The sequence below is a fragment of the Motacilla alba genome, chromosome 8 (genome assembly GCF_015832195.1).
Source record: "Motacilla alba alba isolate MOTALB_02 chromosome 8, Motacilla_alba_V1.0_pri, whole genome shotgun sequence".
In the NCBI taxonomy this organism is placed as follows: Eukaryota; Metazoa; Chordata; class Aves; order Passeriformes; family Motacillidae; genus Motacilla; species Motacilla alba.
Window position 1 is genome coordinate 1,268,107 of NC_052023.1, and position 26,442 is coordinate 1,294,548.

Below are 26,442 nucleotides of genomic sequence, written 5' to 3' on the forward strand. Positions count from 1 at the left end.
CCTCTCTTCTCTTCCTCTCCATCCCTGCCCTCCTCTCCCTCTCCATCCCTGCCCTCCTCTCCCGGCTCCATCCCGCTGCCGGGGGGGATTTGGAGAGCTCCCAAAGCCCTCGGGGCCGTGCCCGCGCCGTGACCCCGCCGCGCTAATCACTGCACTGCTAATTGCAGCGTCCTCCGGGGCGGCCTCTCTGCGACCTCCGCAGCAGCCGGGGATCCCTCCCGGCCCTGCCGGGAGCCGCGGGACGGGATGGGACGGGATGGAACAGCGGGAAGGGATGGGACGGGATGGAGCCCTGAGAATCCCAGCCCGGGATAAGGCAGCGCCCAGCGGTTTTCCAAGGGGGGGATGCCAAGGAGCCTCATTCCCACCCCCCGGATCAATTCTGGATGGACTCACACCCAGCCGGAGCTCCCGGCTGTCCCACGGCTCGGGGGGTGGATGCCACCATCCCTGGGGACAGCAGGATGGCACCTCGGGGCTGCACGTCCCTCTGTTGGGATGTGCTCCGTGCGTCCCTGTTCTTTGCCGCAGGAAGAGCCCGGCAGAGATGCCAGTGCCACCAGGGCCACCCGGCCAGGTCTGTGTCCCCTGGCATGGGAAACCTCCAAGCAGCTCCCAGCAGGACATAAAACAGCTCAGGGGAACGAATCCAAATGGAATAAAAGGAAAAATCTCGGGATTTCTGCTGACCACGAAACAGCCGAGCAGAGCTGCAGGAGGGGACTCCCTGCTGCCTGTCCCCTGCTGTCCCCAGGACCTGCTGGCACAGGCTTCTTGGCCACAGCACTTGGGGACACCCGCCCCAAAGCCACAGCAGGGGTGGCTGAGAATCATGGAATTGCTGGGGTTGGAAAAGCCCTCTGAGATCATCAAACCCAACCATTCCCAGCACTGCCAAGGCCACCTCGTGTCCCCCAGTGCCACATCCACAGGGATTTTGAATCTCTCCAGGGATGGGGACTCCTGGGCAGCTGTGCCAGGGCTGGAGAACTTCTCCAGGAAGGAATTTTCCCAAAATCCACCCTGAGCTGCCCTGGCCCAGCCTGGGGCCGTTCCCTCTGCTCCTGTCCCTGTTCCCTGGAGCACAGCCCGACCCCCCGGCTGTCCCCTCCTGGCAGGAGCTGTGCAGAGCCACAAGGGCCCCCTGAGCCTCCTTTGCTCCAGGCTGAGCCCCTTCCCAGCTCCCTCAGGGATTCTCCAGCCCCTGCCCAGCTCCCTCAGCCCCTCCTGGGGCTCCAGCCCAGCCTCAGCCCCCACACACAGCATCCCACACCAGACGTGGGAGGAATCCCCTGCCAGATGTTTTCTGGGAAGTGAAATCCCCGTGCTGCACCATCCCCAGCCACCAAACCCTGCACAAACGTCTGTGTAAATCGAATTTACACCTCCAACCAGCTCTGAAGGGCAGGGAGGAATCTGCTCCAGCTCCGAGTCCTCCTTTTCCACCCGTCCCCAAAAACCCCCCACAGACCCAGAGCTCCCAGCAGCTCCCAGGAAATCCCAGGCTTGCTGCACGTGCAGGGAGCAGCCGGAATGTGCCTGCTGATAAAACTGCACCCAGAGACAACGAGGGATGCCCCAAACTCCTGCTGCAAAGCCCACGGAGGCCTCGTGAGCCCGGATAACTCACGTGGAGTCAGTGTCCTTTTCTTTCTTGCGTATGCCAAAGGCCTTCCTGGTGCGCTTTTTCAGTCCTGGGGGGAGGAACACAGGGAAAAGGGAATTATTTATTAATGTAAATAACCCCCCCACCAACCCTCCTCAAGGCTCCTCATTCCCTCCTGGCTGCAGTCCGTAAACGAGGTGGAAAAAGGGAAAAGGCAGAGGCAAGGCATCACGGAGTCTCAGGATTCAGGGGCTGCCAGGAGGCTGTGGGCACATTTCCTTCTGCCATTTGTTTGTTCCTTTAACACTAATTAACTCCCTCCCAGGGTGTGGGACTGAGTTATTGCCCCCTTCATAGTCCACACTCAATATTTATTTCACAGTTATTGTTTCCCAGTTAATATTACAGTTATTATTTCCCACTCAATAGTTGTTTCACAGTTAATATTTCCCAGTTAATTGTTTCACAGTTATTATTTCACAGTTATTATTTATTTCCCAGTTCATATTCTTTTTGGTTATTATTTCCCAGTTCATATTTACTTTCCAGTTATTATTTTCCACTCAATAGTTGTTTCACAGTTATTATTTCCCAGTTAATATTTATTACAGTTATTATTTCCCACTCAATATCTGTTTCACAGTTAATATTTCCCTGTTAATTTTTTCACAGTCAATACTTCCCAGTAAATATTTCCCAGTCAATATTTGTTTTGTAGTTATTATTTCCCAGCTAATATTTATTTCCCAGTTAATATTTCCTAGTTATTATTTCCCACTCAATATTTGTTTCACAGTTAATATTTCCCAGTTAATATTCTTTTTCACATTTAATATTTTTCCCTGTCAATATTTCCCAGTTAATATTTGTTTCCCAGTTAAAATTCTTTTCCACATTTAATTTTTTTGTCCACAGTTAATTGTTTCACAGCCAAGATTTCCCAGCTAATAATTGTTCCCCAGTTAACATTTCCCACTCAATATTTGTTTTGCAGTTATTATTTCCCAGCTAACATGTATTTCACAGTTCATATTTCCCAGTTATTTCCCATTCAATATTTGTTTCCCACTCAATATTTCCCAGTTAATATTTTCTTTCCCAATGAATATTTCCCACTCAATATTTGTTTGCCACTCAATATTTGTTTCCCACTCAATATTTCCCAGTTAATATATGTTCCCAGTCAATATTTCCCACTCAATATTTGTTTCACAGTCAATATTGTTTTCCCAGTTAATATTTCCCAGCTAATATTCCCAATATTTCTGTCCTAATGACTCCCTGCTTTCCCCTGCTCTTTGTGGGCACTGCTGAAAGGAGGAAAATCCCTCCTGGGCGCTAAAACCCAGTTTAAACCCGAGTTTGGTTGTGCTCAGCCCTGGTTTTTATCTGCTCAATGCCTGGCACCAAGGATTCCAGAGAAATCCTGGAATTCCAGAGCCCCAGGAGCAGCAGCCTCAGCCCAGCCCTTGGAGAGCAGAAGGAGCACAGGGGGTTCCCCCAAGCTTTTCCCTCTTTTTGCAGAATTCCAGGGTGGTTTGGGCTGCAGGGGATTTTAGAGCAGAATTCCAGGGTGGTTTGGGCTGCAGGGGATTTTAGAGCAGAATTCCAGGATGGTTTGGGATGCAGGGGATTTTAAGCTCACCCTGCTCCCCACAGGCAGGGACATCTTCCCCCATCCCAGGTTTTCCAGCCTGTGGGATCCATTAATTCCACAAAACCAGCTGAGCCCCACAGGCTCAGCCTGCCCCATTCCTGGCCCTGCTTTCCCAAATCCATCCTTTCCCCATCCCAGAAGGGCTCAGGTGAGTCCTTAACAGCAGAGGAATATTCCCATTAACCCCCCTGGAGAATCCTGCTCCCCAAAAACCCCGAGCAGACCCAGAGGGGCTGAGAGCCCCGGGGCTGAGCTGCTCTTTGGGGTCCCCTGGAGCAGAACCCCAAATGTGGCAGAATGTGCTCAGAATCTGGGTTATGGAAGAGTTCCATCTGCTCGGAGGCTGGGGGCTCCAGGAGATGGGAAAACAGGGATCTTTGGGAAGGGAGAAGGAAAAGGAGCTCTGCCTTTGGAGAGGGGTGCTGAGAGCAAACCCCACAACGCCCCTGGTCCCCCCTGTCAGTGTCCCCACAAAGGGACACAGCTCAGGGGACAATCCCAAGCTGGGGACTCCAGGAGATGGGAAAACAGGGATCTTTGGCAAGAGAGCAGCAAAAGGAGCTCTGCCTTTGGAGAGCAAACCCCACAAACCCCTCTGCTCACCCCAGTGGGTTTCCCACAAAGGGACACAGCTCTGGGGACAATCCCAAGCTGGGGGCTCCAGGAGAGGGAAAAACAGGGATCTTTGGGAAGGGAGCAGCAAAAGGAGCTCTGCCTTTGGAGAGCAAACCCCACAAACCCCTCTGCTCACCCCAGTGGGTTTCCCACAAAGGGACACAGCTCTGGGGACAATCCCAAGCTGGGGGCTCCAGGAGAGGGAAAAACAGGGATCTTTGGGAAGGGAGCAGCAAAAGGAGCTCTGCCTTTGGAGAGGGGTGCTGAGATCAAACCCCACAAATCCCCCTGCTCACCCCTGTCAGTGTCCCCACAGAGGGACACAGCTAGGGGGACAATCCCAAGCTGGGGACTCCAGGAGATGGGAAAACAGGGATCTTTGGCAAGAGAGCAGCAAAAGGAGCTCTGCCTTTGGAGAGCAAACCCCACAAACCCCTCTGCTCAGCCCAAAGGGTGTCCCCACAGAAGGACACAGCTCGGGGGGACAATCCCAGGAATGGCATTTCCCAGCAGCTCTGAGTCCCCGGGGCAGGAAAATTCCCCATGCAGAGGAGAGGGGCTGAGCTGAGGTGGGGATCTGCTCCTGCAGCCCCCTCCAGGTGCTTTTGGGGCTGAGGCTCCCCAAGACCTGTCCTGGCAAGACTCAGCCTTACAGAGTGATCAAGCCTTGTCCATGAAGATCCCAGCCCCGAGCCATGGGAATTCCTTGGGAATTCTCTGGGCTGGAGGCTCCAGGGCTGCCAGAACAGAGCCAGGTCTGGCTGACCTCACCTCAGCCACAAAAGCCTCTCCAAACCCAGCCTCATCCACCTCTAAAATCCTTTTTTTCCTGCTAGCCCTAAGAATTCCACCGCTGGGAAACATAATTTGCTTTGGAAAACTCTGAAACTGTCTCTGCTGTGTTCCTAAGAAGGACCAACATCATTTCCTGCACCCAAAGCTGCATTCTAGGAGCAAACCCACCCCCTTCCCCCAAATCCAGCCCTTGCCCCTCCAGCCCCGGGCTGTCTCCAGACCCCCCAAATACTGACTTTTAAATTTAAATTTAAGTTTCAAATATTGAGGGAGGTCCCTGGAAGAGAAATTATTCACTTGGGAGCATGGAGCTCATAGGGAAAACTCCTCTCCAGGAGGAAAAACAGAGTGCGGACGCTCTTGGTGATGATTAAAGCAGGAAAAAATTGCTTAAAATGAATTCTACTTCATCTGTGCACAAAGATAAAATTCATCTGTGACGGGCTCAGGAGCAGGGAAAGAAGGAAGAAGAGGAAAATGAAATAATCACCCTTGGGTTGGATTTTTCCTCGTTTTGGGTGTGGGGGTTTTCAGAGCTGGATTTGAGCAGCCTCAAATCATTTTTTTCACGTAGGAAAAGCTGGTTTTTATTTATAAAGCTTACATTTATATAGTTTTAAAGACTTTGTGTGTGACTCGAATTGGCTGGTAATTTTTTTTTGCTAATTGTCCCATCGGTTTGAAGATGCTCGTGTGTGAATGCGCAAGGCTTTTTTAGAGATGTTTACATTAATTTTTGTGGATTTTTATGGGATGTTATGACAGGTGCAACTTATTTTTCTTGGCAAGAATAGGTTGTTGTGCAAACTGATTCCCATTCTTTAGATTCCTTCTTATGGGAATTAGCTAACTGCACTTAGCTAGGCCACAGTTTTATAAAGCCTTTCTTTTATAATGTTTCTGTGGGTATTTAATGTAATGTAAATAAAAATATATATTTAATTTGTATTAAATATATTTTTATATGTAGTAAATATATATAAAATATAGAAATATAGATATAAATATATTCATCTATTATATATATAATAAACAAATATATTAAAATAAATATAAATAAATTTTGCCTACAAATAATGTAATTTTTTTTTCCTTTGCTTTCCCAGCACACTCAAACCTGCAAATTCCTCCCAAATTCCCTGGGAGAGCCCAGAAATCTGGGAATGCAAGGAGAGCCCAACCCTGCCTGTGCTCAGCACAGAAAAACAGAGCTCCTGAAACCCTCGGGTGTTCCCAGGGGAGAAATCACGCAGGAAATTCAGTTTTAAGGGAGGGTAATGCCGCACACAAATAAAAATATTATAAAAACATAAAACCGTGGTTGAGGCCTGCTGCTTCAGCCAAGTGCAGTTAGTTAATTCCCATTAAAAAATCTGAAGAGCGAGTTTACGCAGCAACCCGTCCTCGCCGAGAAGAACAAGCCCCACCTGTGCTACCAAAATAACAAATAATAACAATAAACAGTAACGGCAGCCCGTAAGAGTCACCAAAAACGGTGAAAGCACCGATAAAAAGGCCGTGGCCACGCACACGAGCGCCTCGGGCCAGCAGGAGCAGCCCCGGCCTGGCCTGGCCTGGAGCGCTTCCCCGCAATCCCCGGAGCAGAGGCAGGCCGGAGAACCCCACAGGAAACCCCAAATCCTGCCCCGGCTGACCCCAAAGCGCCCGGAATTCCCTCTGCCAGGGAAAGCCGGGATCGCCACCCCAAAGGAGGAGGGAACCCTGCCCGGGGCTGCCCAGAGCGCGCAGGAGCAGCGGGGATGGAGGCCGGGGATCAACAGAGAGGCAGGCCTGGCCTAAAGGCCTGGCCCAAAGGCCCAAACCCTAAACCCTAAAGGATTAAAGGTTAAATCCGGAGCTGGGCAGGCTCTCCACCCTCTCCCCTACAGGGAGAAACAAGAACATGAATGAGAATCATACTGCACCACCAACAGAAATGGAATCAATTACTATACTCATCTACTCTACTCATAGATGATACTACAGCTCATCATCCGCGTTATTAGCTCGTATCATTCTGTGTTTTCTAATCTTATGTATTATTTGTACGTGTTACATACACACACATGTATAATACACAAGTATATGTATGTATTATACACTTTATATATTGCATTTTACAGTATTCTATGTAATTTTACATTAATCATGTTATTTAAAATATATACATGTTATTTTAAAAATATGTTTTATATATTTAATAGAGATTTTATATTATATATTATTGTGTTGTTTCATATTTTAGGTTGTAATAGATGCAAGACTATATATTTTTATATTGCATTTTATAGTATTTTATATAATTTTACATTAATCATGTTATTTAAAATATATTTTATATTATATATTATTATATTGTTTCATATTTTAGGTTGTAATATATGCAAGACTATATATTTTTATTGCATTTTATAGTATTTTATATAATTTTACATTAATCATATGATTTAATATAGATTTTATATTATATATTATTGTGTTGTTTCACATTTTATGTTGTAATATATGCAAGACTATATATTTTCATTGCATTTTATAGTATTTTATATAATTTTACATTAATGTTATTTAAAATAGATTTTATATTATATATTATTGTATTGTTTCATATTTTAGGTTGTAATAGATGCAAGACTATATATTTCATATTGCATTTTACAGTGTTTTCTATTATATTAATTGTATGTATTCTATTTTATATTCTATATTATTTTATAGTATTCGATATTATTTTATATTACTATATATGATACCTTATACATTGCCATTTAGAGTATTTATATGATTTTATACTATTCTATTTTATATATTGTATTTTATAGTATTTGATATTATTTTATGATGTTGTACATGACCTGGTTTGTATTTGATTTACTGCATTTTACAGTATTTTATATTATTCCATATTAAATATACCACTATATATGATATCTTACACATTGCATTTCATAGCATTTTATATTATTTTATAGTGGTGTACATGACCTGGTTTGTAGTTTATATACTGTATTTTACAGTATTTTATATTATTTTATAATATCGTATATGACCTGGTTTGTGTTTGATATACTGTATTTTACAGTATTTTACAGTATTTTATATGATATATACTACTATATATGATATCTTATACATTGCATTTTATATTATTTTATAGTGTTGTATATGACCTGGTTTGTAGTTTATATATTGCATTTTACAGTATTTGATATTATTTTATAATGTCATGTATTATCTGGTTTGTATTGTATATATTGCATTTTAGAGTATTTTATATTCTTTTATATCATATATACCACTATATATGATACCTTTTACATTGCATTTTATAGCCTTTTATATTATTTTATAATGTTGTGTATTATCTGGTTTGCATTTTTATATATTGCATTTTAGAGTGTTTTATATGATTTTATAATATTGCATATGACCTGGTTTGTATTTTACATCTTGTATTTTGCAGTAGTATCATATATATTATTTTATATATATTATTTTATATTATATATATCTTACACATTGCATTTTATATTATTTTATATTATTTTATATTATTTTATATTATTTTATATTATTTTATATTATTTTATATTATTTTATATTATTTTATATTATTTTATAGTGTTGTGTGTGACCTGGTTATTTAAAGGGGGGGGGGGGGGGAATCAAATTTAAAGGGGGCGAAAAATCAAATTTAAAGGGGCGAAAAATCAAATTTAAAGGGGGCGAAAAATCAAATTTAAAGGGGGCGAAAAATCAAATTTAAACCCCAACAGCTGAAACTAATTTAGAAATGCAAGGGGAACGGGTTTGTCGCGGGTCCCAGCAGCCGAGCCCCGCAGCCGGCAGCGCCTCCAGCCCCGCTGCCCCCTCATTCCCCCCGCACAGCCCCTGGGCAGCGGCCGGGCAGGGGCACCTGCAGCTTGGGGACGCCGCTTCCGCGCAAAGGCCCCGCTCCTCAATGGCTGGCACAGCCAGCAGGGCCCCGCTTGTGCTCCTGGGAGAGCCAAAACCCCTCAAATCCCACCTGCACGGCCCCCCGGCCCGCAGGATGCGGGGCTCTGCACCCCAAACCTCGGGGGGGGAAATATAAAAATCACCTGCATGGGCTGGGGGTGAAGAAATGAGGAAAGAAGCAGCTGGCAGGGAAAATAATGTGGGAGGATAAATAGGTAAATAGAGATATAGATATATAATGGGGAAAATATACATAGATATATAATGGAGGGAAATATATACATAGTGGGAAAATATCTATATATATAAAATGGGAAACTGACTACATATATATATATAAAATAGGAAACTGTATCAATATATATAAAATAGGAAAGTGACTGTATCAATATATATAAAATGGGAAAGTGACTATATCAATATATATAAAATGGGAAACTGACTGTATCAATATATATAAAATGGGAAACTGACTGTATCAATATATATAAAATGGGAAAGTGAATATATCAATATATATAAAATGGGAAAGTGAATATATCAATATATATAAAATGGGAAAGTGAATATATCAATATATATAAAATGGGAAAGTGAATATATCAATATATATAAAATGGGAAAGTGAATATATCAATATATATAAAATGGGAAAGTGAATATATCTATATAAAATAGGAAACTGACTACATCAATATATATAAAATGGGAAACTGACTACATCAATATATATAAAATGGGAAACTGACTATATCAATATATATAAAATGGGAAAGTGAATATATCAATATAAAATAGGAAACTGACTATATCAATATATATAAAATGGGAAACTGACTACATCAATATATATAAAATGGGAAACTGACTATATCAATATATATAAAATGGGAAACTAGCTATATCTATATAAAATGGGAAGCTGACTGTACCAATATAAAATGGGAAAGTGACTATATCTATATAAAATGGGAAAATATCTATATATATATAAAATGGGGAAAAGGAATATATCTATATATATATATAATCGGGAGAGGAATATATATATATAATGGGAACATATCTATATATATAATGGGAAAAAGAGTATATCTATATATAATGGGAAAAGGAATATATCTATATATAATGGGAAAAGGAATGCATCTCTATATATATATAAATGGGAAAAGGAATATATCTATATATATAAATAAAATGGGAAAAGGAATACATTTATATAATGGGGAAAGGAATACATATATATATATAATGGAAAAAGGAATATATATATATATAGGGGAAATTATATTTGGAAAAAAATACATATATGGGGGAAAAAAAAATAAAAAAAAATAATAAAAAAAATATATATATATGGGGAAGAGGCAGAATCGCCCCCCTTCCCTTGCCGAGGCAGATGGATCCTTCCTGCCAGCCCTGGAGCATCCCAACACTTCCAGGTCACTGCTCCGGGGAGGAGCTCTGCATTCCCCTCCTCCCCTTTTGCTTCTTACTCCTCCTCTGCAATCCCAGTACTGCCGCACATTCTAATAAATCCCATTTTCCCTCGTGTTCCCCCTCTCCAATCCCAATATTGGATTGGGATTCCTGCCACGGACTCTGGGTTAATCCCATTTTCCTTGGTGCTCCTCCTCTCCCAAAACTGGGTCAGGATTCCTGCCACAAACCCATTTTTCACCTCCAGCAGCTCTGGGGGCTCAGCATCAAGATTAGGGCAGGATCTCATCCCAAATCCCCGTTTTTAAGGAGTAAATCCCCGCCCTGGGGGGGGTCCAAGGTGAGCAGCCCTGACCTCACGTGGAATTTTTTCCCTGCAATCCCTGGAACAGTGCAGGGCTGGTGAATCACACAGGAAATTCCTGCCTCGGCAGGAAATCCCAAATTCCTGCGCTTGGGCACCAGTTCCAGATGCCCAAGGGCACATTTTAAACCGGGCTCACCCCAAGGAGGAGTTTCGCCTTTTGTTTTTAGGTTTTGCCACTTTCTTTCCCCAGGTTTTGCTTCCTCTCTTTTGTTGTTTTGTGTTTGAACCCCAAACCCGAGAGCTCCAGAGCTTTTTCCCACCTCTCTTCCAAGCTTTTCACTTCCAAGGCCTCAATCCCACAAAATTCCTCCTTGAGAGCTCAAACCCACCTGGATCAGCCCCCCAAAAACATCCCAAAATCCTCCATGGACATCTTCGGCCTTGAGCCTGGTGGGATGTCCCCAACCCCCAGCCCATCCTGGGATACAGGAGCAGCCAAATCCCAAACCCAAACCCCTGGCTCAGGCTCAGCATTTCCTGGGAAAAGAGGGGAAAAATCTCCTCCTGCATCCTCAAGAAGTGGTTTCAGCCCAGTTCTGCAGAAAATTCCAGCAGGTCTGGAAAAATCCATCTCAGAGGGCAAAGATGGGGATATCCTACACCGAGCCCTGGCTCTCCTTGGATCCGAGCTCAGCCGTGGATTTCTGGCCAAACTCTGGAAAATCCAGCTCCTGACTCGGTGTTCTGGGAATTTTCTGGGATGGTTTTCCATCCGTGCCTGAATTCATATTTCCATCAAACCTGCTGGTGGCTTTCGCAAAGAAAACCCCCGAATTTTGCCTCCTCAAACCCAAAACGCCCCCAAATTTTCCCAGGTAATTTCCTTGCTGAGTGCTGCAGACAACACTGAGCGCACTCAAACAAACTTTACTGAAAAAGACCCTCTGAAAATAAAATAAAGTCAATTTTCAACAAACAAAAAGGATTTTTGGGATGTGCCATTGATGCCTCTGGGCCCAAAAATGGAGACCACCAGGGCTAAAAAATGATTCCAGAAGGATTTTCCCAGTTTGGATGTGACCAGAGAATCCCAGATTGATTTGGGTTGGGAGGGACCTTAAATCCCATCTCACCCCACCCTGCCGAGGGCTGGGACACCTCCCACTGTCCCCAGCTGGACAGAACATCCCCGTGGAAATTCCCTGAGTGACCAAACTCCCCAGTTTCCGAGAAATTCCCACTCTGGGAAGGCTCTCCCCAATCTGGGGTCTGGAGGGGCACAGGGAGCACCCCAGGGAAAGCAGGAATGACCTTTTCCAAAGGAACCACGTCTGCTCCCGTCTCCCCAGCATCCGAGCTCCTCCCTGAGCAGCCATTCCCAAACTTCCTCCAAGCCTCCCAACGCCTGGAGACGCAGGGGAGCATTCCAAAGGAGTCAAACCCGTTCCGTGCCCGGGTGCTCACCTCCGCCCGCAGCGCTTCCGAGCCTTCCTCAGTCCCAGGAACAGCCAAACCCCTCACCTTCCTCAATCCCAGGGAACACACAAACCCATCTGGTTCCTCAATCCCAGGGAACAGCCAAACCCCTCTGGTTCCTCAATCCCAGGAACAGCCAAACCCATCTGGTTCCTCAATCCCAGGAACAGCCAAACCCATCTGGTTCCTCAATCCCAGGAACAGCCAAACCCATCTGGTTCCTCAATCCCAGGAACAGCCAAACCCATCTGGTTCCTCAATCCCAGGAACAGCCAAACCCATCTGGTTCGTCAATCCTGGGGGTTTGATCCCCATCCCGACCCAGCTGAGTGAAGCCAAGCACAGCAAATCCATGGAATGTTCCTGCCCCTCCGTGGAGGTGCAGGAATTTCCACTGCTGGAGACACCTGTGACACCTTCGGTGTCCTCCAGCAAGGATCAGGGTCTGGGAAAGAAACCTCCTTTGCTTGTTTTTTGGGGAATCATTGGGATTTTTAGACACCCACGAAAAAGAAGTATTTTCCTCCCGTCTCCCAGAAGAATGTGCTCAATATTTGGAATATTTTGTCAATGTCCATGGCTAACAAAATTGCTCATCCTGCGCCGTTCCCAACCAGGTGAATTCTCTCTTTTCCCCAAAGAAAAGGATCCAAAGGGAACCCATGAGCCAGGTGCATCCTGCTGGCCATGGGTGGCCTCAGGTCCTGCGCCCACCCTCCGCTGCCAGCTCGGTGCCCACCACCCCAGAAGGAAAAACGATGTAAATAATTAATTGCAGTGATAATTAAACCCCTTTAAGAGGCTCGCTGCGAGGAACTCTGGGTGTTCTGCACAGGTTTAAAAGTTTCAGCTCCAGTTAAGCCAAGTTTGCTAAAACCATGGAATTTCTGTATTAATACTAAATAAACCATCCCTGCAAAGGCCCAGAGTTTCAGGGTGATTTGAAGTTCCACCCTCCCACAAATCCAACCGATTTCCAACCATTTCAAAACTCAAAAAATCCCCAGGAATTATTTCTAATTTTCCAGCTTCTGTTCCAGGTTTGCATCAACCCCTTGGGGAACGTTTCGAGCTGTTTAATAATTCGCTTTTTAGGAGTAGTGTTTAATTTACCCCCCATGCACGACTGGGTCATGGAAGGTGATTCCACCTCTGCCAGAGCCCAGCATGCCAGCCCTGGATCCATCTCCAGCGTGGGGCTGGGCAGTGACCACAGCTCCTGCCAGGCCAAAAGCCTCAAGGAGTAAAACCAAACCCAAAAAAAAAACCCCAAAACCAAAAACCCCAAATCCCAGAAGAGCCTCAAAACCCCAACTGACTTCCCCCAGGCAGCCTCAAAACTGAATAAATAACTCAAACCAAGGCCTGCAACAAGACAGCTTCGGTTTATCCACGTGAATTCGTCCAGAAATGTTGGAATTTTGGGAGCAAGCAGGTTTCTAATGGCATTTTCCCTGCCATGACCTGCTCCTGTCGTGGGATGGGTTTGATGTCATGGGCTAAAATTAAAACCTCTTTTGCTTGTGACTCTCATCAGCACCAGGGAGAGCGGGGAAGGCTTTTCCTGGGATCCAAGGGACAGCAAAACTCATTTCCCTCACACCAAAGCCTCCAAACCCATCCCAGGAGAGGCTGCTCCATGTGCCCCCACACGGCCGTGACAACACCCCAATTCCCGAGGCCAGGGAACCATCCTAAACCCACAAAAACCCCACGGATCCTGAGGCCTCTCCAGGTGAATTTGGGCAAGGGGCAGCCCCGCATTTCGGGGATAGTCCGGGAAGCAATTCCCCAATTTCTGCCTGTCATTCCAAGGAGCTCCCTGGGTTGGAAGAGGCTCCACCAAGCCAGGCCCTGCTGCTGCCACCAACGGGCCAGAAATTCCCCCAAAATTCAATATATTTTGCTCTTGCTGGCCCTGGAACATCCATTCTGCTAAAATACAATTAAATCCAAGACATCCTTTCCCTGCATCCTGCTCCAGGAGGAATTAAAATTATAAATAATCAAGGAGAGCTTTACATACGGCCGAGACAGACGACAGAGGATAAAATTCCTGTCATGCCCAGGGGCTTTTCCCACACAGGATCAGACACAGCTCCCTGAAGCATCCTGTGCCTGGAGCCCATATTTCCTCCCCATCCCCTTTTTTATGCCGAGAAACCCCAATCCAGCGTCTCCTCCTCCTCCTTCCCCCGACCCGCATCTCCACGGCTCGGCCAGAAAAAAATCATCCGGAGCCGCGATTCCCTCGTTTCCCGCTGCAGCGATGCTCATCCACCCGGGGAAAGCCACCGAACCCCCTCCGGCAGCCGCACAGCCCCGGCTCCATCCCCTGCGCAGCACAGCAGGATGAAAATCGGGATCTCGGGATCCAAATCCAGCCGGCTCTGGGCTGGAGGAAGCGGCAGCTCCGCGGAAAACCGGGAATTCGCGCAGCCCCAGCTGCCTACACAGGGCTGGGGATGGAATTGCAAATAACCTGACGGGCTCGATATTATATCACCACCCTGCCGCTCGGCTGAGCCTCCGAGCGCTCGGGATTAGGGGGAGGGGAGGGTTTGATCGCACCATCATCATCATCATTATTATCATTATCAGCGTTATTATCTAATTTAGGAACGGCTCGAGCCCCCCGGGCACGGGCTCGCTGCCTCCCCCCGTGCCCAGCGCGCAAGAACGCGCCCGGCTCATCACCTACCTTCCATCATGGTGGCAGAATCGCATTCCTCAATTCCCGAGGAGCCTGGAGAAACGCGGGAGAGTGCGATCGCCGCTCAGCAGCGCCCGGCCCCGGCGCTTCCCGGGCGGCGGGGAGGAGGAGGAGGAGGCCGAGGAGGAGGAGGAAGGAGCGGGCACGCCGCGCTAGGGGCAGGCCATGGATGCTGCTGCGCCTGTATCACCTCCAGGATGGCACCGCGGAGGATGCTCGCGGGAAGGGAGGACGAGGCGGGCTGGCTGCCTCCCGCCCCGCGCTCCTCACATGCGCGCTCGCTCCCGACACACCCCCGGGAGCGCTCCAACCTATTTCCCAGATTATTTCTCTTTTTTCTTTTTTTTTTTTTTTTCTCCCCTTTTCCACCCTCCCCAGCGCCGTTTTCCCCAAAAGCAGAACCCCTGTCCGCACCTCGTGACGCACTTCCCCTCCCTTAATCCTACTGCGGCCCGCGCGGATAATTCCCGGCCGCGGTCCGGTTAGGAGGTGGATGGATACCAGGGGATGGAGCCCGGGGGATGGATCCCGAGGGGACGGAGCCCCGAGGGGACGGAGAGGGCAGCGCCGGGGCCGCCCCGCAGCCACCCGAGGGACAAATCCATGGCTGACGTCAGAGCGGCAGCAATTAGCCCCGACGGGAGGATGCGGGAGAGATTCCTCCCCGACTGCTTCCAGCGGCGCCCGGGAATTAATCTCGCATGAGGGGACAGCGGAGCGGGGAACAAAAGAGGCCGCGGAGGCAGCGGGGGGGCTGCGAGCGCCGCGCCCGGGCCGTGTCGCCGCGGTGCCACCCTGCCCCGTGTCCCCACGGTGCCACCCCCGCTCTGCGTCCCTCCACAGTGCCACCCTGCCTCCTGTCCCCGAGACGCCACCCTGCCCCGTGTCCCCACGATGCCACCCACGCTCTGTGTGCCCCCGCGATGCCACCATCACTCCACGTCCCCCCACAGTGCCACCCTGCCTCCTGTCCCCGAGATGCCACCCCCGCTGTGTCCCTCCGTGATGCCAGCTTGTCCTGTGTCCCCCCGCAGTGCCACCCTGCCCCGTGTCCCCCCGCAGTGCCACCCCGGCTCCCTCACCCCTTCCCGAGCTGTCCCCAGAGCTGCCACTGGGGCCGGCGGGGGCTCAGCCTAAATTAGGGGGATCCCGCCCGGTTTATCCAGGAAAATGCGGGATTTCGAACCGTGCCTGGCAAACCCGGCTCCCAAAGTCCGGTTGGGTTTTTTTCCTGGCAGGAAAGGCGCTGGAACCCCCCCAGGCTCCTCCCGGGACCCTCACCCCGAGCAGCAGCGGGGCGGGACGGGACAGCGGGGCCAGCCCGGGCTCGGTCCCCGCCGCTTCCCAGCGTCTGGAAATAAAAACCGAGAACCGGGACGGGCACCGTCAGCGCCCAGCTGCCCGCGGGGGAGGCGCCGCTGCCCTCCTGTCCCCTGCCGGGCGCGGCAGCGGCGCTCTGGGGACAGCCCGCGCGTCCCCGCGCCCGCGGTGTGGCTCTGCAACGTGACCGCGGACGGGAAAGCTCCCTCCTGCCGCTCGGCCCGCATCAGCATCTTGAGGAGCAGCCCCACGTGCTCGTCGGGATTTCTCCCCGCTCGGAGCAATCCCCGCATCATTTTTCCCATTGGAAAAAAAAATAAGGTATTTTTCATTAATGAAAACCAATTTTTTGCCCCATTAGAATAGTAAAAAAGTAAAATAAATAAAATAAAATATATTTTCCCTCTCATTTAAAGAATTAATCCAGAAGCCAAGCGCCTCCAAGGGTCTGGAGGAACCAGTGAGGGAACGGGACCTCAGCGGGGTCTCCGTGCCCAGCCCTGTCCCACCCTGGCTGCCGGGGAACGCCGCAGCGGGGCCGGGATTACTGAACAGATGGTTCCCCTAATCCCTGCTAGGATCTCCCGCGACCTGCCTGCCCTGCTGCCAGCAGGGACAGGAGCCCGGGGCCCTCGGGAAGCGTGGTGTAATCCCGGCTGAGCACTGCCATGGAATGCTGTCCCCAGCAGCCAGGCTGGCACAGGTGGCAGGAGATGCCAGGGATGGACGGGCACCTTCCGTGCCCAGATTCCTCCTGGCCACAGCCAAATAACACCAGTGCCCCCAAAATCCACGGGGCAGCTGCACAGCACAGAATGCCCTGGCCAGGCTGGACAGGGGCTGGGGCAATCCTAGGGAAAGGTGTCCCTGCCATGGCAGGGCTGGGATGGGCTCCAAGGTCCTTCCAAACCCAAATCCAGGGATTCTGTGTTCCCGCATCCTGCGCCACCCAGGACGGAGCCAGTGCCCACAGCTCCAGGGGGTTGAAATTCCTGAAGCAAACAAGGAGAGCCAGGATTTCCCTGCAGATCCCTTCCCAGGCCAACCTAGGGACACAACATCCCTTTCCACCCAATTTCCCCGTTTCAGCACCGGCTTTGGGCAGCCTCCCCACCACACCTGGGAGCCCTTGGGCTGCTGCTCCTCCCAGGCAGCTCCAGCTTTCCCTGGGTCCGTGGGAGAGCTCAGCCTTGTGAAACACCTCCTGCCCAAAGCTGCCCTTCCCGCGGCCAAAGTTAACCCCACAGAGCTGCTCTGGAACGGGCTCTTCCCAAAAAAACAGGCGGCACAGGGAGAGCCCGGAGCATTCCCGCGTCCCTGGTGGGGGCAGCTGCCAAAAACCCCTCTTCCCGAGGCAAACTGATATTTCCAAATGTTGGAATTTGACTTCCGAAGGCGCCCCCAGCCCCACCGAGCTGCCTCAAGGACAATTCCCATGAAAAGCCCTGGAAATCTCCAGCAGCTCCCGAAGAAGAGGCGAGAGGAGCTGCCAGCAACAGATGAAGTCAAGGGCCTGAAGATTAAAAAAAAAAAAACCAAAAAAAAAAAAAAAATCCCAAATAAAAGCGGCAGAAAATGAGTCACGGAGCGCATTACTCATCCGCCGGCAGAGTCAGCCGCGGCTCCATGTGACAGCGGCGCCCGAGGAGCCGGGCCCGGCCCCGCAGCAGCGCCGGGATTTGCTAAATAAAACCCCAATCCTCGGCCCCGGCACGGCCCCGGCAAATCCCCGGCATTAGGAGCAGCCAGGGCGGCTGGCATCGCCCCTGCGGAAGGGATCCCACCCTGCGGATCGAAGCCGGGGGGAGCGGGGCCAGCCCGGCGCTGCGGGATGGAGCTGCGGGATGGAGCTGCGGGAAGCTCAGCCTTTTCCCTCTTTCCCTGCAAAACTGGGGTTACAGGGGACAAGGGCAGGGACACCTCCCACTGTCCCAGGCTGCTCCAGCCTGGCCCTGGGCACTGCCAGGGATCCAGGGGCAGCCCCAGCTGCTCTGGGCACCTGTGCCAGGGCCTGCCCACCCTCACAGCCAGGAATTCCTTCCCAATATCCACCTAAACCTTCCCATTTTCAGCTTCCAGCCATTCCCTGTGTCCTGTCCCTGCAGCCCTTGTCCCCAGTCCCTCTGCAGCTCTCCTGGAGCCCCTTCAGGCCCTGCCAGGGGCTCTGAGCTCTCCCTGGAGCCTGTTTCCAGGATTCCTTCCTCAAAGGGCCGCCCTAGCAGGGAAGGAGGCTGGGAGAGGGGAGAACCCCCAGGAGCAGCTGGACCCAACCCTCCACGAGCTCAGGGGGGCACAGAGGGAATCAATCCATCAATCCATCCCCCAGGTCCTGAAAACCCAATGGCACCACCGAGAGTCCCAGGTGCCACCCCCGGGAGGCTGAACCCCAAGAGGCTGCACCCCAAACACCCCTGGGCAGCCCCACCTTGTGCTGGGGGCAACCAAAGCATTCCATGAGCATCCGGAGCACCCTGGCAGGAGCAGGGCTGGAGAATCCATGGGAACAGCCCCTGCCAGTCCCCAGCTCACCCCAAACATGGAGAATCCATGGGAACAGCCCCTGCCAGCCCCCAGCCCATCCCAAACATGGAGAATCCATGGGAACAGCCCCTGCCAGCCCCCAGCCCATCCCAAACATGGAGAATCCATGGGAACAGCCCCTGCCAGCCCCCGGCTCATCCCAAACATGGAGAATCCATGGGAACAGCCCCTGCCAGCCCCAAGCTCATCCCAAACATGGAGAATCCATGGGAACAGCCCCTGCTGGCCCCTAGCTCATCCCAAACATGGAGAATCCATGGGAACAGCCCCTGCCAGCCCCCAGCTCATGCCAGGAGTGAGAAATCCATGGGAACAGCCCCTGCCAGCCCCCTGCTCATGCCAAACATGGAGAATCCATGGGAACAGCCCCTGCCAGCCCCCAGCTCGTGCCAGGGCTGCCCAGGGCTGCAGCTGCTCCACAAGGAATTCCCAGCTCCACAGCGCAGCCCCTTCCCTCCTGCTCCACGAACCCTCGGTTTTCCCAGGCACAGAGAGCCACGGAGCCCCTTCCATCCCGGGAGCTGCTCCCAGGAGGACACGAGGGGTGTGGGAATGAGCCTCCACCCCGGGGCACAGCGGGGAGAGGAGCAGAGCTGGATGGGGCTGGGAAAAAGAAACTTCTCATGGAGACGCTCACGGCGCCCACCGGATTCCTGCTCCAATCCCCACCACAACCACAGCCAGGAACCCCCAAAATCCCAAAGGAACATCCCTGCACCCCCCACGAGGGATCCCACCTCCTCCTGCTCCTCCTCCCGAGCTCCAGGGTCGCCCCTGGCCCCTCCTCAGCCCTGATAACCAGGGGCTGATCGGGGCAATCAGCACCGGCTGCAGCTGCCCCGGGGCGCTCCGGAGGGTTGATGATTGGTTAATCTTAATTTTTTTGGGGCAAAAAAAAGGAATTCAGGAGCACTGGCAAAGCCCTCACGCAGGCCTGGGGGGCCGCAGCCAGCACCCCCATTTCACACCACGTGCCTCACCCGAAACGTTACTGAGCCCATTTTGGGTTTGATCCCTGGCATCAGCCTGGAGCGTGCTTCAGGATGGGGACGGATCCATCCCCTGCACCAGGATCAGTGCCAGGAGCTCATCCCCCTGCCCACACCGTGCCCAGGGGTTTGGTTCCTGGGACCGCAACGAGCTTTTGCCTCCCTGAGGTAAAATTTCACAGCTGTGTAAAGAAACCCGGAGAAACAAACTCTGCCCTGACCAAACCCAGAGCTTCAGGAACGCCAGTGGAGTCTTTCGTTAAAATTTGAGGAGCCTTTGGGCATCGTCCTGCCCACCTTTGGGCCTGTCTGCTTGGGCCGCGGCTGATAAAGGACATTGAATTCTGCTTAAAATCAATTTATTCACAGAAAAGAAACAGGATGGGGAGGGGGCAGAGGCGGGGGGCGGCGCTGGGGGGCATCGAGGGCAGCAAAGGCAGAGGCAGCCCTGGAGCGTCTGCCTCCAGCTGTGCCCGGCTCCAGCTGTGGCGGTGTTCCAGCTGTGCCCGGCTCCACCTGTGGCGGGGTTCCAGCTGTGGCGGGGTTCCAGCTGTGCCCGGCTCCAGCTGTGGCGGGGTTCCAGCTGTGCCCGCGTGTCCCCATCGTGGACCCTCCCCATTCCCGGGGCACTCCGGAGCGTCCCGCGCCCTGCGCAGCGCCGGGAGCTCGGCAGATGGAGCTGTGCGGCTGTGCAGGGCCGGGCCGGGCCGGACAGATGTGCAGGGGCCGGACAGATGTGCAGGGACAGGATGGGGTTGGACAGATGTGCAGGGGCCGGACAGGTGTGCCGGCACCTCGTGCTCCCCCGGTCCTGCCGTCCCCCCTCCCCGGGCCCACCCCGCACCCAGGCGGGCAGAGCTCCGCTGTCCCCGTGTCCCCAGCAGCGCCACCCCAGGGTGGCAGAAATCCCCTCAACAGGGCGGGAAATCGGGCAGCAGGGCTCGGGGACAGAGAGACCTCGGCAAGGGGAATTCTTGGGTTTGGGCTCCTTGCGTCACCCCAAAAGGGACATTTGGGAGAGCCAAAACACCCAAACCCATCCTGAACCCCATCAGCCGGGCCACAAGCTGCCTGTCCTTCCTGGCCACCGCCGTGTCCCCGCGGTGTCCCCAGTGCCAGGCTGGCAGTGCCGTCTCCCCCTGCCCTGGAAGCTGCTGCTGCTGCCGGGGCCGAGCTCCAGCCCCGATAAACCCGGGCTCTGTGCGCCTGCCCCCGGCTGCTTCCTGTTTGCGACTGCAGAGCTGTCAGAGCTTCACATTCTCACTTCTCCTCTCTCATCCGCTGCAGCCCCAGGTGAGCTCTGCTCCAGGGGCGCCCAAATCCCCTCGGCTGGCAAAGAGCTCCCGGCACCCTGCAGATCCTCGCGGCTGCGTCAGGACCTGGGAATGCTCCATCCCAAACACAGGGGCACCAGGGACAGAAAGATATGGAATATCTGGGGTTGGAAAAGCCCCCCAAGTGCCTCATCCTCATGGACTTTGAATCCCTGCAGGGATGGGGACCCAGCACTGCCCTGGGCAGCTGTTCCCATGCCTGGCCACCCTTTCCATGAAGAGATTTTCCCAGATATCCAATCTAAACCTCCCCTGGTGCCACCTGAGGCCATTCTGTCCTGTCCCTGGCTCTGGCTCTGTCACACATCACTGGTGAGCCACGCTCATCCCCAGCTCCCACGGAATGGGGGAAAAAGGACGTGGAACTCCAGCTGCACCCCCAGGAGAGCGGGCTGAGCTGGGAAAAAGCAGCAGGGCTGGTTTATTATTTCATTTCTCTGCATCACAGTCCTTGTGAACAACGGTGACCTCGGGTCAGAAGTTTCCTGGCAGTGGCAGGGGCTCTGCGGGACCCTTGTCCCCCCGCCCCGGGAAGGGCTGGATCTGCTCCCACTGCTCATCCCTGGGGTTGATGCCGTGGGAGGGTTTAGGGCCGGTGGAAATCCCCCTGAAATCCCAGCTCCATGGCCTCAGTGGGAAACTATGTCCTTGGGGACCAGGCCAGCTGTCACTCAGGGGCTCTGGGTGACATCTGTGGTTGATGGTGGCAGCACAGAGGGGACAGATCCGTGCGCATCCCTTGCGCATCCCGGTCCCAGGAAGGTGCAGACCCCAAGCTGGGGTTCCTCCCCTTCCACCCTGCACACACCAGGAGCTGCTGGGAGCCCCTGGAAGTGACCTGGGGACCACCAGGGATTGGGAGCAGCCCCACCAGCTCCGCTCTGGAGCGAGAAGGAAGCGCCACATCCCTGCTCCACCTTCCCATGCCGAAGGAATCCGTGCCAATCCAGCTCTGGATGTGAGGGTGGTGAAGCAGAGCCACTGGAATCCTCATCCCCCGAGGAACGGACGGCCCTGAGCCAGCCAATTTCCCAGCACCTGAACTGGGATTTCCCCCTGCAGAGGGAAGCAGAAGGGTCCGGGTGGGTTTTGTGGCGCAGCGGCCGCTGGAACATTTTCCCGGCTGCTGCTGCGGGGAAGGAGCAGGGAGAGGCGGCTCTTCCCAGCTCCAGAGCTGCCTGGATCCCCGGGAAGCTGCCTGGCAGAGCTAGGTCAGGAGGGGACAGGAACGAAGAGAGCAGCGGCTGGGAGGGAGAGGCACGGGCAGGGAGAGGGACGGGGCAAGGACAGAGCCCCAGCTCCACCTGCAGCCCGGCGCTGCTGCTCTCTCCCGCTTCGGTGCTTTCCCCCCAGAAGTGCCAATGATTTTCCAGCCCCATCATCCCTTTCCCATCCCTTTCCCATCCCTTTCCCATCCCTGCACACCCCCGGGAACCGCGGGGAGGATGCGGCCGCCACAGCCCAGGGACATGAGAAGGATGAGTTGGGGTGAAGGGGAGATGGTTTAAATTGAAAGAGGAGAGATTTAGGTGGGATATTGGGAATTAGGAATTGTTCCCTGGCAGGGTGGGCAGGCCCTGGCACAGGGTGCCCAGAGCAGCTGGGGCTGCCCCTGGATCCCTGGCAGTGCCCAAGGCCAGGCTGGACACTGGAGCTGGAGCAGCCTGGGGCAGTGGATGGAATTCAAGGTCCTTCCAACCCAAACCAGTTCTGGGATTCTGTTAATCTACTGGGAAAGACAAATCACTACGCGCCCTTCAAGGAGTTTCTGCCAGGGAATTTTCACCAAGGAGTATCAGAGGTTCAAACCCTGGGAAAATCCCCCAGGATCCACCGGCTGGATCCCTTTCTGCTGGGACAGCAGGGATGTGACAGAAGGTGGCCTGGCGGCAGCTGCCCCACGGAGTGCTGGGTGGGAATGCAGGATGAGATCCACACTTGTTTTCCCGTGACTTCACTCCGGAGCCAGCGGATCCAGGGAAAGCCAGTGGAGCCCCAGGGGACACGGCCGGTGTCACCCGCGGCGAGGGCGGCACCGCAGCCCCGCTCTCCTGCCCTGGCACAGGATGTTTTTTACTGGAAAGTCGCTTGTTTTGGGTCAGGCCGGGACATGAAAGCTCCCGCGGGCCGGGCCCTGCGCGGCCACCGCTTCCTGTCTGCGCTCGCCTTCCTGTCGCCTCTGCTGCCACCGGCCCCGCAGGAAGGACGAGGTCCAGGCGTCCCAGGGACCGAGGCCGTGCCACCGGGAATGCTCCTCTGCCCATCCTGAGGAACGGCTCCCGCCAGGGCCACTGGGAATGGAGGCTCTGGAGCTGGCCGTGGAGGGTCTGGGCACTGGCCGTGGGAGCTTCTCGGCATTGGCCATGGAAATTCTGGGTTTGGGACATGGAAGGGTTCTGGCTGTAGGACATTGGAAGTCATGGGTTTCGGATGTTGGAGGTTCTGGGTTTAAGCCACGGGAGCATTTTGCATTTTGGCCACAGAAGGGTTCTGAGTTTTTGGCTGCAGGAGGGTTCTGGGAGTGAGCCATCGAAGGTTCTGGGTTTGGGACAAGGGAGGTTTTGGGTTTCAGACATTGGAGGATTTGGGGTTTTGGTTCCAGGAGTGTCCTGGGTCTCAGCTATGGGAGATTATGGGGTACGGCCACAGGAGTGCTCTGGGCTTTGGCCGTAGGAGGGTCCTGGGCCTTGGCCAAAGGAAAGTTCTGGATTTCAGCTGTGGGAGGTTCTGGATTTCAGCTGTGAAACATCCCAGATTTTGGGTGTAGGAGGTTTTGGATTTTGGCCAAAGGATTCTGGGTTTTAGCCCCAGGAGGGTTCTGGGTTTGGAGGGTCCCATTTTCTGTCCCCTGAGTGGTGACACAGCCCATGCTGTCTTGTTGACAAAAGCCCCCTGAAGAGCCGCAGGCTGGGTCATGCTTTCATTTATTCACTTCATATAAAAATCTCTTAAGAATGCGTCTGAACACAATATAGAATACTATAACATACATAGTGTGAAACTTTGGGGAACAATAAAATAACCACCTGGAACAATGCAGTGTTCAACAGACAAACAAACCCATTGATCATGCACAACTGTGCTATTGTCATGAACTAATTAGTCACGAGTTGGACCAAAAAGCTTGAAACATATTTTACAAACTGAGATTGACACCGCTCACGATGCCGGACAAGCTTTGTCAGAGGAAGTTTCACAGCACAATTATTACATCAGTTCACATTTTTGTTTTGTCATAGAGATTCACATTGGGTTGTTCAGAAATTGGAACATTGTGACATTGAAAAGCCGGCCCGGGCGTGGGGAGTTCTTTGTTCAGTTCCCCCTCTCTGCGTTCCTGGCAGATTCCCAAACTCGCTGCCCTGGGATGCGGTGTCCCCTCCCCACGGGCGGCTGCCACCCGAATGCCCTTCCTGGGTTGTGTCTGTCTCTTCAGCTATGTTCAGGTTCTTGGACTTTATGCAATACAAAAGGTTACAAGAAAAAAAGGCAACTCTTATTCCGAGTTTTCTACCCCATTAACATCGCCGCCGACAGGCGATGCTAATTCATATAAATTAATAACTTACAAAACATTACAGTATGTACAGTAGGTAATAAATACACTGTTATAAACAGTAATGGAGGTGGTAGAGCTCGAGGCAGTGCAGGAGGAGGAGGAGGATGGTGGACCTAAACCTAGGGAACGTGGACGAGAGGCCAGAGAAACACAAATATCCGAGCGTGCAAATTCCAGGGAGCTGCCGAGGGGGAAGGCGTGTCACACACCGCCTTGCCACGCTTACTCAGGGATGGACTGAGCTGTGCCAGGGAAAAAAAAACCTGCCCTCTGTCCTGCTCACCACAAACCCAAACCCCGGGGAGGAAAAAATTCCTGCTGTTCCCAGCGAGGGAACGGTGCACGACGGCACCGCGTGACTCCCAACGGGTCACCGGGGGGATTAAGAACACACTGAAGGTGCAGTAATGCAAAGCAGAGGGTTTCCCCTTCTGTTTAGTCTGTCAAAGTGATTAACTGCAATAAAGTGACAGGTATTGCCCACGAAAAAAAAGGAAGACTGCTTCTGGTAACAGGAAGAATCCAAAAAGTAGCCGTCAATTCCGAAACACCTTGTGTCGCTTTTGAACTACCAAGCTCCGTGTGTTGAATTAAGAGACTCTTGAAAAGACATGAAAGTGTTTACAAAGAAGGCACACAGGTCTGCAGACAGGTGGACAGGTTGGATATGAGTTATTGATCAGTAGTTTCTATCAGTCTAACTGGTATAAACTCCAAAACTAACAGTATAAAATCTCTCAGTTGTGTGTCAGCGCCGCCTCGGCCCGACCCAAGCCAGCTCCAGGACAACGCGGTGCTCTCGGCTGACGAGGCTCAAACCACAACGCAAATCACCCGTGCATTTCCTGAGCAATCACTCCCTACCCCATCTGTAACCCTGACTCCAATCTCAAGTAGCTGGAGGATCTGCCAGCCCATGGCAGAGGCTCAGCCCCGGCTGCAGAGGCTGTCGGAGACCGCTCGCAAGCTCCGCAAGTGTTTAAAAGCCACTCCCGCGGGGCCAGGCCATTATGTGTCCACAGGAGACGTGTCTTCTGTCACAATCTCGATGGTGGCCTCCCTCTGGGGCTCCTCCTCCCCGGGCTGGGCCACGCAGAGCGTCTCTGTATTGCTGAAGTAGCCGAGGGTCTCGCCGTCCTTCTCGGGCCCGTCCGAATCCTCCTCCTCCAGCGTCAGTTCAAACTGGAACTTCTCCATCAGGCCCTGGCAGTCCTGGCCCCGCTCCTCCAGGGGAGGCGATGGGCTCTGAGGTATCATGCTCTGGTACCAGTTCCTGTTGTCCTCCAGAGTGTCCAGGATGTCCTGGGCGTCGGGCTGCACCAGGTCAGCCCACGTCTCCCAGAGAGGATGGACGATGTAGTCGATGAATCCCACCTGGAAAACAAAAGGACAAACACGCTTAGGGCAAGGGAATAACCTGCAAAAGGTGGATGTCTGAAAAGTTCATATTATATTTGTTTTGCAAGCAAAATACCAGGAGCAAGCCCCCAAACCAGCACAGCCTCATGATCACATTATCACACCTAAATATCTGATACCCAGAGCTGAACCCACCCACAGTGCTGGGCTGGGCTGATGTCTCGTCCAAAATCAAACCTTGGATGAAGTTTCACCAAAAGCAGGAGCCAGCAGGAAATTCAGGGGACAGAGCCCTGGGCTGATCCCCCAGTGTGGGCAGCAGAAAAGCAGAGGGGGAATCCTGCTCCTCTGCCCCTCCCAGGTGAGGCCCCACCTGCAGAGCTGCCCCAGCCCTGGGGACAACATCAGCAGCACCGGGAGCTGCTGGAGAGAGCCCAGAGGAGGCCCCGGAGCTGCTGCAGGGCTGGAGCCCCTCTGGAGCCAGGCTGGGACACCTGGGGGTGCTCCCCTGGAGAGGAGAAGGCTCCAGGCAGAGCTCAGAGCCCCTGGCAGGGCCTGAAGGGGCTCCAGGAGAGCTGCAGAGGGACTGGGGACAAGGCCTGCAGGGACAGGACACAGGGAATGGCTAGATGGATTCTAGTGTAGAAGCCCTGGAATAGAATTCCCAGAGCAGCAGCGGCTGTTCCTGGATCCCTGGCAGTATCCCAGGCCAGGTCGGATGGGTTTGGAGCACCCTGAGATGGTGGGAGGTGTCCCTGCCATGGAGCTGGA

The 26,442-nt window shown here is 52.2% G+C and overlaps 2 protein-coding genes across 8 annotated transcripts in view; both read right to left on the reverse strand.

Annotated features, from left to right (window-relative positions):
- The window catches only part of SGIP1 (SH3GL interacting endocytic adaptor 1), a 50,631-nt gene extending 36,101 nt beyond the window's left edge, over window positions 1-14,530 (reverse strand). The window contains exons 1-3 of the mRNA XM_038144581.1: window positions 13,883-14,530; window positions 8,774-8,812; window positions 1,631-1,694 (exon numbers count right to left, since the gene is read on the reverse strand). Coding sequence (XP_038000509.1) covers window positions 1,631-1,694; window positions 8,774-8,812; window positions 13,883-13,985 — 206 coding nt within the window. The 5' untranslated portion in view covers window positions 13,986-14,530. The remainder of the gene's footprint in view (window positions 1-1,630; window positions 1,695-8,773; window positions 8,813-13,882) is intronic.
- A 9,129-nt stretch (window positions 14,531-23,659) lies between these two features.
- PDE4B (phosphodiesterase 4B) overlaps window positions 23,660-26,442 on the reverse strand; it is a 175,715-nt gene continuing 172,932 nt past the window's right edge. For all 7 annotated transcript variants that reach the window (XM_038143747.1, XM_038143748.1, XM_038143750.1 and 4 more), the window contains one exon: window positions 23,660-25,686. In XM_038143747.1, the coding sequence (XP_037999675.1) occupies window positions 25,321-25,686 (366 nt within the window). In that variant the 3' untranslated portion in view covers window positions 23,660-25,320. The remainder of the gene's footprint in view (window positions 25,687-26,442) is intronic.